The 11,618-nt window shown below is 35.5% G+C and overlaps 1 protein-coding gene across 1 annotated transcript; it reads left to right on the top strand.

The window, feature by feature from the left end:
* The first annotated feature begins 1,580 nt into the window (after positions 1 to 1,580).
* On the top strand, positions 1,581 to 11,163 carry PDK1 (pyruvate dehydrogenase kinase, isozyme 1). The gene is made up of 10 exons (XM_009586670.1): positions 1,581 to 1,725; positions 3,155 to 3,226; positions 3,856 to 4,040; positions 4,327 to 4,416; positions 4,708 to 4,785; positions 6,751 to 6,827; positions 7,517 to 7,615; positions 8,567 to 8,677; positions 9,854 to 9,967; positions 10,096 to 11,163. The coding sequence occupies exons 1-10, from the start codon at positions 1,616 to 1,618 to the stop codon at positions 10,234 to 10,236; spliced, it is 1,077 nt and encodes a 358-aa protein (XP_009584965.1). The 5' UTR covers positions 1,581 to 1,615; the 3' UTR covers positions 10,237 to 11,163.
* The last annotated feature ends 455 nt before the right edge of the window (positions 11,164 to 11,618 follow it).

The raw sequence follows: 11,618 nt of genomic DNA, 5'->3' as shown, positions 1-11,618 counted from the left end.
AGCTGCACAGGGAAACAGAGTCATTTGCCCGTTTACTGAAGTCTTGCTTACCCTAAGCTGTCTTCCATATTTGACCCAGGATTGCAAAGATACGGCCTCCAGGTACAAAACTAATTTGTGGAATGTCATTTGTTGAGTATATGAGGCATTTGAAGATTATCTTTACATTCTAATACCCTCAATCTGACTTGTTCATGGAATTTTATCTGAGAAAAGGGAAAGGCCAGTAACAGTCATGCCTGAAATGCAATCTGACTAGGGAGAAGAATGAAAGGTTTCTGGGCAGAGGTAATATGTAGACAACGCATAATACTGGTAAGTGTCACTGGGGAGGAATTTCTTGTAAGCTATTCACTTTTTTATTAAGTTAACTGACATTCTTTCATCAGTGTAGTTTATGACGTATCTGAGTCTGGATGCATTAAACTAAACTACTCCATTTCAATTTGGTGAAGATTTTTCCCGTTTAAGACATGCCCAGCTTCCTCTTTTTCCATGTCCCTTCCTTTAATCTTCTTCCCCAACTCCCCCTTGCCCAATGGAAGGAGTGAACTGAGCAGAAACACCAGAGTTAATTTTTAGGAGTTACCTGTTGTGAAACACCAAGCCTGAGGTGTGTACTTCACTGCAGCAGATGAAAAGGTTAGTAAGTTCAGATGCTGTTTACATGACACTCCTGAAGTCTAGAAAGACATCTGGCTGAGAATGAAGTACAGCATTTCTTAGCCTCTTCCCTGCTCTGCACCCTCCTTTCTCGCCTAGTAAAACAAGCATTGTGGGAGTAAATTTAGGTCTTGATCTTAACAACCACATTTAATTGCCACCCACCTGTCCTTATAAAAGGACAGGTCAGTTATCAACAGGTGCAGTAATGTAGCTTCTAGCTTTTAAAAATGTAAAAACTCTAAGAAGTAAATGTATGGGAGAACTACTATTGTAATGACTAAGCACAATAGCTGTCCTGTCTCTCAGGATTCATGTGAATTCATTCATCTGTCTTCTGTTCCTGTAAGTCAGTGAATTTAAACTACAACAGATCTAGCTGAAAATGAGATAAATGTTGCAGAATTTACTTTCTGAAAGTGTTCCAATATGAGTTATGGTAATTCAGTAAGATCAGTGATCAAGCAGGGTGTATGGGACCATGATACTTTCTCAAGCATCCTTCCCATAAATAGTTTCCTGTGCTGGTTTCATTTGCCCCTCTGATATGCTCAGAATGACATACTGTTTGATCAGTGCTAGTTACAGTCAGTGTTTGCTGCAAATGAAATGAACAATATACATGGATAGAAGCGATATTTAAAGTTGAATAGTATGGGTCTGCAACTATTGCACTAGTTACTCTTTATATAGAGAAGATTCTTGTTACCACAACAGGGCTGGTAGGTTTCAATATGAGTTTACATTTTGAAATATAAATGGGCTTCTGCCATGAAAGAAACAGCAGCTTATCAGACTGGCTGAGTCAACTTTAAAACCAAACCACAGACCTCTTATGCAAGAAAGTAAGAGTTTGTGTAGTTCTCTACCATAAGTACTGACTTTATTCTGATGTTGTCATATATGTATTTTGGTCTTAGGATCTGAAAATGCTTGTGAAAAGACTTCATTTATGTTTCTGCGACAAGAGTTGCCTGTGAGATTGGCAAACATAATGAAGGAAATAAGCCTGCTTCCAGACAACCTCCTAAGAACACCTTCAGTTCAGCTGGTGCAGAGCTGGTAAGAACAGCGTCATTCCATACCTTTTAAGTATTTACTTATTTAAGTATTTACTTATTTAGTAAATACCTCAATGTGTCATAAATCAGAAACTAAATTTACAGACTTGGAAAAAAACCTTTAGGAGCAATTAAAGAATCCACAAGGGAATTAAAAATCATTAAGTATTGCAGATAGTAATGTATGAGAATTCAGTAAAAACAAAAATCCACCAGAACAATGTTTAATAGGGGACTTACCTAAAATGAAGAAGCTAGTTGAAGAAACCAACAGAAGCAGGCTAATGCACAAAATGCTTGCAAAAGATAGTAGAAACTATTTAAGAGACAGGTTATTGCAGATTGAGAGTAAAGGTGTAGAAAATATGAAGATAGAGCAATAGGAAGCTCCCAAAGCCAAAATATCTAAAACAACAGAAAGAATACGAGGCTATTAAAATAAAAAAGACATCCTTTGCAAAGTAAAAGTAAAATTTGCTTTCAAGTAAGGAACTTACATATAAGCGTAAACTTTTCTAAGATGAAAGCAAAACAAAGAGATTGCTTGGCAACTGCTAAAGGCATGTGGCTATCTGGAAAGGCTTTTAAAGTTAAGAGAACAGAAAATCTGCAAGTGAATAAGTGGGATTGATTAGATGACTGTATATAAAAAGAGCTATCAATGAAGATGAAGGCTTTTAATGAAACATGAATGCTTAAATTCTCATAATACTAAATGACACTGATCAAATGGGAAATGAATTCCACTTGGACAAATGCAAAGAAAAGCACAGAGAGGAACCTCCTCTCCCTGTACGCTTGCTTGCTTACAATGGAAAAAGAAATTTTGATGCTACTGGGGATATTTTTCTGAATATGTCAGTTGATGGGCAAGAAGGCAAATAGTGTTAGGAGCTAAGTAACAAATGGGGAAGAATATAATTGTACCACTGTGTTAGCCCATTATTCCTCTGAATTGCATGCAGTTTTAGTCACTCTATCCTGAACAGAAAAGACCAAGAGGGATAATCAGAGGGCTGTAACAATTTCTACGTGAGGAGAAACCAAATAGAATTCTTCAGCTTGGAAAATACACATCTAAGGAAAGAGATGGCAGAAATACTTAAATCATGAACAAGCTGGGAAGATTTTCTAATAACAGGAACTCGCTGGGGCTGCAAATAAGTGATCACCTACTGGGTTTAAAACACAAGGAAGATCTTTCATGCACTGTAATTAAATTGTGGAATTCATCGCTCTGGAAATTTTGGAAGAAAACATCATGAATACATTCAAAAGGATCTAACAAAATTCACAGGGGATAGGTCAATGGGATATATCAAATACAATGATTTGGAAACAAGCAACCTTGGAAGACCTTAAATTGCTAACCAGAGGGATCTGGGGAGGCATATTAGAGTTGGTCCTTGTCATGTTTCTTCCATTTAAAGGTATGTCCAAAGTCTTCAGGAGATCCTTGACTTTAAGGACAAAAGCTCAGAAGATTCAGGGGCTATTCATAGGTAAGTATTTGCTGTCACATATGTTAGTATTATGTTAATATTATGTAGAAGGACTGGCAAAAAAATGATAGCTTAAGAAAAATTTCAGCTATCTCCAATCTTTACATAAGAATTGCAGTAACATCACCCCCTGTCCCTAAAAGGAGGGTACATTAAAATATGAAACAAAGCACTTCTATGCCATATCATTCTGGCCAGGGCTTTTTTTGTTACACTGAAGAAGCTATGAATATGTTAAACTTGACCAAATGTTTACCAATTCCTTACTTGTAATGTTGGAACTGATGTTTGGAACTCTTCACCTGTAGAGTTGGCTGGCCATAACTGCCATTTGACAGGCAAGGGATGATCTGCATGAAAATGGCTGGCAGAGTTTTCTCTTTTTCTTGGCAGTAATCAAGATAATAAATAAATAATAATTTCAAAAATAATCAATAATGGTTGATTACTGATTGTTTCAATGCTAGTCGCTTGAAATACGCTGTAAAGACTGTCCTGTCTTCTTATTGCCGTAGGTAGACCTGTGATATTTCTGTACATAACGGTCTTCATTTTTGTAGGCAGATACTCTGTTTGTCAGAGTATTAAATTCACTTGAAAGTGAAATACCAACAATGTATTAATTTTAGTTTTACAGATACTGTGATAAAAATCCGGAATCGACACAATGATGTAATTCCTACGATGGCTCAAGGAGTAATAGAGTACAAGGAAAGCTTTGGCATTGATCCAGTGACCTCACAGAACGTGCAGTATTTTTTAGACCGTTTCTACATGAGTCGCATTTCAATTAGAATGCTCCTTAATCAACACTGTAAGTGCCGTTGTTGAAAGGAAGGGAAATAATACTTGTACTATGTCAGTATGTTTTCCTTTCATTTTTAAGTGCTTAATATGTTCTTAGGAGTACACTATTTGCCTTGCTATTTATAAACTCGTTCTTAATACAATTCTTAAAATATTTATTAATAGTAGGCTTTCAAGTATGGTGAAGATTGGAATTATAGGTTTCCTATAAATTTCTGTTTAGCAAAACTGAACACACAAACTGAAATTATAAAATTATATTGTGTATTAACTAGTATTTTCTTTTTTGGCAGCTTTACTGTTTGGTGGGAAAATTAATCCGGCTCATCCAAAACACATTGGAAGCATTGATCCTAGCTGCAATGTTGTTGAAGTTATTAGAGGTAAATGCAGCAGATAAGAACAAGAATCCTGAAAACTTACATGAATGTCTATACTGAGAGCCAATACACATCTTGATATTCATACACTGTTTAGTTCTATCCTACCTGGAGCAGAAGTTTCATTTAAAGTGTAATACAGTTTTGTCACTTTACCCTATAAACCCAGTTTTTGTGAGAAAATACAAAGTCTCCCTGACAGTGTTTTCAATTTTTGTTTTTCTTTTTGGCAAACTGTAAAAGAGAAAAAAAGAAGTGGAGGGGGAAATGTAACTTACTGTGTTTTTATTGTAGATGGCTATGAAAGTGCCAAGAGACTTTGTGATTTATATTACATGAGCTCTCCAGAACTCATCCTTGAAGAGTTGAATGGTAAGTGAATATGGGACGAGGCACTCTCTTGAACGTAGTGATGGCTTCTTCTAAAGTAGCTGGTGGTGAAATGTTCTCCTTCCACTTTTCATATAGTTAATGTGTTCTCCATATTTACTGTCATAAATAGTTTGGTTTTTTTGTTTTCGTGTTTTTTTAAAATCTGGCAGAAGGCTTTCCCTTTAATTAGAAAACTGAAATCAGTAGAAAAGATTTTGACACTACAGCTGTTGATGTAACAGATTTTTTAACCTTCCCTCCCTAAGGTTTCTTGTATGTCTTCAACCTACACTGCCTATTGCATCTCACCCTCTCTGAATTTCTTGTGACACTGTTAAGATTTATGTGTCCATTCCATTCTAATTGCTCTTGCTTATTCAGCTATCATGTTCTTGTAGTTGAAATTAGATATAGTACACTCAAGCTGTGGTAAAAGTTAATTTGAACCCATCGGCTGTGACTTGAAAAAACAGTTTACATCTGTGTTGCTATGAACTCAGAGGTCAGCTATTGTTTTTGCTAAAAAGCCTTTCTGACACTATTCACTAGAGTACTTTTCAAGATACTAAACTCCAAGTTTGGACAGACCTACAAAAACAAGCAATCAAAATTGCTTCTACAAGTAATTGCGAAAGCCAAAGTGCAACCACAGTAACTTGGCCTATGAAGCTAAAGGCAAAGAAAGTGTGGCCTTGACTACACGTTCCAGATCTTTTCTTCCTACTGTACAAAACCTGTCATTCCGTATCTAGGTTAAAGGGTTTACCTCTCTCCATCTTTGGAGCATACTAAAAACATTTGTAGGAAACTATCAGTCACGCTAGCTAATTCTCTATATTGAGGGGGTCATTTAATGATGTATGTGCTCCAGAAGCCAGGACAAATAATTCAGTTTTTATAAAAGGAGTGACCTTTTGCTCAATGAATTGTGAAGGTGAGTTAAACCTGATGTACATTCCAAATGTACATTCCTTGCCCACAGATAAGTGGAGACGATTATTTAAACCTTAGGCATGGGATCTGGGGGTGGAGGCGTGGAGGGAAGTGGTTAAACTTGAGCATAGGAACCTGACATATTTCAAAGTGGGATTTCCAACCCCCTTTTATTTTTGCTGGCTACATATTTTGTTCTAGATCTTTTGACATCACTAGTCCCAACATTTATGTTCATAAAGGACTGGTCACTAACACAGTCTGGTGAGGAATTATTAATTTGTTGAACTGAAAGAACCTTAAGAGCCAGCAGAATTTTCTGAGCAACCTTTCCTTAATTTTTGATGTAATGAACATGTTCCCATGATACATTTTCTGGAATTTATTCTTTAAAAAAAGTTTGAAAACTATACCAGTTTATGTCTATATAATTTTTCTTAAGGTTTCTTGTTAGAAATCAGCTAATTTCTAAATGAGTCCAAGAATAGGCTGTGCTGTAGTTACTATTTGGTGCATTATAGGATCGTAAGATAATTCAGGTTGGGAGGGACCTCAGGAGGTTTCTAGCCTGACCTCCTGCTCGAAGCAGGGACAGCTACAAGGTCAGACCAGGTTGCTCAGAGCTTTATCCAGTTTGGTCTTACCAATCCTCCAAGGATGACGACTACATGACATCTCTGGGCAACTTGTTTCAAGGCTTAACTGTCATGGTGAAAAAGTTATTCTCTTCACCACCTGAAGAGCCTGGCTGTCTTCATTATAACCTCCTCATAGGTATTAGAAAGCAAATATTATATGCCCTAATCAGTAATGCCACAGTGGGTTTTAAGATTAATTTCTAAAGCAGCAAGCACATTTGAAAATCTTGAGTATGACTTTTGATTAACATACAACTTTTCAAAAGATTTCTGTTCAAATTTTCCTTCTCTTGTAAATTCTCTCAACAATACAAATATACATTTCAAATTACCGTGGGAATGAATAAAAGATATGTAGTTTGCTATTTAATTATTTAGACTTTCTTTTCTCCAGTTAAATCACCAGGACAGCCCATGCAAGTGGTGTATGTGCCATCACATCTCTATCACATGGTTTTCGAACTTTTCAAGGTCTGTGCACTTACCATTACACAATTCTTTTATACATCTTTGTTTAGTGAGATTGTATTTGTTAGACTTTTTGAACCAATTCTAGATAGCAGTGTGTTTTTGCAAGTGCAAACCTCTCGCTCTTTGACTGCAGGAAGATACCTAAATTGTACTATTTAGACAAACAGTAACTGCATAGAAAGTGAACAGCTTTGGAAGACATATCTCCTTTGCCTAGCCACTAAATACATCTGACACCTTCTGAGTAGACAGCTTTCTCAAAAAATCTTAAAATGTATAAAAACATTAATTAATAAAGCAAGTGAGAATAAGATATACAATTTTTGGGACATCTTCAAATCTGTATAATGTGTAACAGGTCCTATAGAGCTTTCCTCAAGCAGTTCAATCCTAGACTTGATCTTTGTGTCATATTGCATGTACTATGCATTATAAAGAATTCTACAAATAAAACTGTACATTAAAATATTCAGATGTTTGTTCTAAAAAAATTAAATATTTGAAGTCTCTGTATTCTAATAAAATACTGATACTGAATAAACCAGAAATACTAAAAAAAACTATTCTAAAATCATATACATTTGTCCTGATTCTGAAATATGTAATAAAAATAACTTTCCTAAATTGATGTTTTAAGATAATATACAAAGTTTTAAGAACAGGATTTAAGTTGTATTTGAAAATTGCAGAATGCAATGAGAGCCACCATGGAACATAATGCTGATCGATGCATTTATCCTCCAATTTATGTACACGTCACGTTGGGAAATGAGGATTTAACTGTGAAGGTACCCACTTTTTTGATTATTTTGAAGATTATTTTGATCAGGTTTTTTTTGCTTTCATAGGCAGCGTATTACTAACTTTAGCTGGTGATCTGGTTCTGACAATAGATTGTGTGTGATGATGTAGTATGTAAGTAACAAGACCATTATGCAATTTCACATACTGCATCAGTAGGAAATTCATGAAGAGGTTGCACAGTCACACTGAAGGCTCTGCAGTAGAATTCTGTGCTTTTGTCATGCTTGCCTAGATTATAAGCAACCATGACTAAAAATGAAGTAGCATCTTTATACAACTGTAATATCAGCATTTTGTATGTGACAATGACAGAGCTGTACAGGTGTCTGAAAAAAAGGGAAATAAACATTGTAAATTCCATGCAAATCTAACCTCCCTGAAGTACAGTTTGCAGAGTTAATTTCTTCTTTTTCTGCACAACATCCATGTTGGATTTCAAAGACCGACTGGAAGCACTGGCTTTTTCACAAGTCTAACTAAACCATAGTAAAACAACTCTTCTGACTTACTCCTTCAGTAATAGGTTTTAATAGATTCTATTTAACTGGCAGTATTCCTGAGGAATAGATAAAAATACACAGAACCTGGCATTTGCTAAAAGGCATAGATACTGACTTCAGGCAAAATTGAGTTATGAACAAGATAAAAGCAATGCACAATTTAAGTAGAATTTTCTTGCTTCCAAGAGATTATGAATACTTCTTATGGTAGTATTTTATTTAAATGGTTTGGATAAGGGATGAAAGGGAAGGATTCATCTCTCTCCTGTCAGTGCTGTAGCTGAGAGATGAGAATTTAAGAAAACCTGTAATTTAATAGGGACAACTTTATATTATGTTTTACCTGAACTTTCTCTGGATCATTGTTTGAGAGAAGCTGTCTTTTATAAAAAATATATTCAGGGACATAATGCTACATGTTCCTTCTTGTTCCAGATGAGTGATCGTGGTGGAGGTGTTCCTATGAGGAAAATTGACAGACTATTCAACTACATGTATTCAACAGCACCACGTCCACGTGTTGAGACGTCACGAGCTACACCTTTGGTATGCACATCTTTTATCCCTTGTCATCTTGGACATGTTTAATTGTCACAAAATAAACCATTTAGTCAAAGCTATGAAGTACTGATTATCGACAGAATGAGTATCACCACTTTAATGTTACAGTTTAATTCAAATATTTTTCTGAAAATAACTGGAAAATTGCATAAAATCCTAAAATACTAAAAATTATTTAAACTTTTTCAAGATTCTGTTTTTCTCTACCAAATATAAAGATCAGCTACCTCAAGCAGAACACTTATCTATGCTGCATGTACTGCAGTAAGGACAGTTGTGAATTCTTCTTGTGGCCACTGAAAGAAAGGAAAAATAATTATAGCAATGATTTCAGATCAAGTCCATAGTTTCATTTGTACTGTGTAGTCAGTTGTACCATCCCCCAGCAAGGATGAAGGTACACAGATATGACAGGGCATATGAAGAATCTACTTTGACCTCATGTGAACTTAATAGATGCCCAAGAAATAAAGTCTTAGCTCTCAGTAAGAAGTTCTGAACAGCATTCCTGAATTTATTCTCTCACATTGCATCATTAAAGGTGTGTTTTTTAAATGTATATAGTGTTCTGCATTTGTCAGATGACTGTGCAAATGATTAAGCACTAGATCTTTACAGAGAAGTGTTGTATATGTTCATTGAGAGATTACCTATAAAATTTAGTAGATTAAAAAAAATTACACTTAACACTTCAGGGCTATGTCCTGCTACTGCAGACAGGGCTTGATAGAATTTTAGTATATGCTACAAATTCATAGACATTGCTTCTTAGACCTTTTTTATGTATACTGATGATAAAATGTATCTGACTTAAGTACTCAGTGTTCTTAAGATTAGCAGCTCCATGAGGCATAAGACAGACTCAGTACAGTTTTCTCTGGTGGTGTCATCTCTTCTTGAAAAAGCTACCATAATACAAGAAGTGTTATCTAGCAGCCCCGTCTGACAAAGGAATAAAACAGTTTTCTCATAATCACAATCATCCATGTATTCTTCCGTTTCTGGGGTGTATAATAGTTCTAGGGGGGCATAATAGTTAACATTTGAACTCCTCTTACTGTCAAACATCATGCTTAGTTTGTCTATTTACCTATTAAGTTAAAACAGAAAACACCACTGATTGATGCAATTAATGAAAATACACTTTTTCTTCCGGATCAGGCTGGATTTGGTTATGGCTTACCCATATCACGTCTGTATGCACAGTACTTCCAAGGAGACCTGAAACTGTATTCCTTAGAAGGCTACGGTACAGATGCAGTTATTTACATAAAGGTATGATGTAACACTTTACCATTTTAAATTTATCAGCAACTCTAATTTAACTGCTAATGGAACTCCTTGTTCTGTTACTGTGACTTCAATTAAAAAGAACTGTCAGCTACAGTCTTCTCTACTTACAGGCCTTATCAACAGAATCAATTGAAAGACTCCCTGTATATAACAAAGCAGCCTGGAAACATTATAAAGCAAACCATGAAGCAGATGATTGGTGCGTGCCAAGCAGCGAGCCAAAGGACATGACCACTTTTCGCAGTACATAGCTTTTTCCTCAACAGTTCGTAAGAAGTAGGTATGTCTATAAAGGGAATTTAAAAGACCTGGTTTACACCAAGATCCTGAGCCACATTTGATATGTGAAAGTAATTTTAAGTGGAGTAACAGAAGGTTTAATGTAATTACTCTTTTCTGGAATTAAAAAACAAAACAAAGCCCAAGAAAAACCCCAAACCTGTACATACTTTTAAATTTTAAGTAAGAAGGTCACACTTAATTTGTTCCACTTTCTATTTATGACTCCTTTCAGTGGCTAAGTCAAGGGGGCAGTAATTTCAGGTTTTATAGGGACCAATGCAATCTATATCACATCTGGTGAGAAATGCATTAATTCATATAATTACAAAATAGTTTTAATAGAACTATTGAAAAAGCTCACCAGAACATTTTTCCATTTTACAATATTACAGATTAATGAAAAACTCATCTAAGAAGTATTGATGAGCTCATAGGTATACCTTTGTACCTGTATGGCACTTTCTATTCTTTTCTCTTAAGCATGCTGAAGCCTAATTTTGCGAAGTTAGGTATGTTGCCTATACACCTTGCCTACATCAAGGTCTTTTGCAGCTGTAGAACTCACACTTAGGTCTGTAGGGATTAAAAAAAAAAAATCAGTTCTAGCTGCTACCACTGGTATAATGTATCTCAGGTATGTGGTATCAGTCATATTTCTTTGGTTGTAATGTGAATATTTAATACATGTGAAAAAGTTACCTTGCCATGATCATTGTGAATTAACAAATAGTGTTGGTTTGTGTACAGTAAAGATATGCCGTCTTGATTTTGCTTATATTTCTGAAGGTAATACCAAAATGCAGTATCAATGTTCTAGCCCTAGTAAGATCTCACTCGGGTATGTCAGGTTACAGCTGTAAATGGAAACTATTTTAGTAAACAGATTTTTAAAATTTGCCCTTAATAGGGCATCTCTATTATCTGACAATAGAAACTACCTTCTCAGGAGTATTTAAGAAGTGGAATTAATAGTTTTTGAAGATACCTTTGTATTTGTTATGTACTTCTGGCCTCGTTTATATAGTAACGGGAAGTCACACTATAACATAAATAAGGTAAGCAGAATGTGTTTATCAGTCAAAGGCAAACTGTCAAAACATACTGGGGAAGATAAAGAGGGGAATGAGTATTACATTTCAGGTACAAAGTCCTTCTTTTAATAAAGGATTCAACTTCTTTTAATGCCTATTGTACCAGCTTTGTTCAAATCATACACATCTGTGTTGCACCTCGATCCCTGTCATTCCTGAACATTTTAGAAGTGATGCAGTTAAAGACACTGAGAACTAATCCTTTTTTCACCTAATTCATTGCGTGTAATTCTGTGATTTTTGTTCTGCAGCAGACTTGC

This window comes from Fulmarus glacialis, unplaced genomic scaffold, assembly GCF_000690835.1.
Source record: "Fulmarus glacialis isolate BGI_N327 unplaced genomic scaffold, ASM69083v1 scaffold25851, whole genome shotgun sequence".
NCBI lineage: Eukaryota > Metazoa > Chordata > Aves > Procellariiformes > Procellariidae > Fulmarus > Fulmarus glacialis.
This window is presented reverse-complemented; position numbering and strand designations above follow the sequence as displayed.

Bases quoted from the DNA above. Each gene is read 5' to 3' on its own strand.
- PDK1 (XM_009586670.1), top strand. From the start codon at position 1,616: ATGTTTCTGCGACAAGAGTTGCCTGTGAGATTGGCAAACATAATGAAG. The intron at 4,417-4,707 runs GTAAATGCAGCA...TTTTTATTGTAG, and splicing joins TGTTGTTGAAGTTATTAGAG to ATGGCTATGAAAGTGCCAAG. The intron at 8,678-9,853 runs GTATGCACATCT...CTTCCGGATCAG, and splicing joins CGTCACGAGCTACACCTTTG to GCTGGATTTGGTTATGGCTT.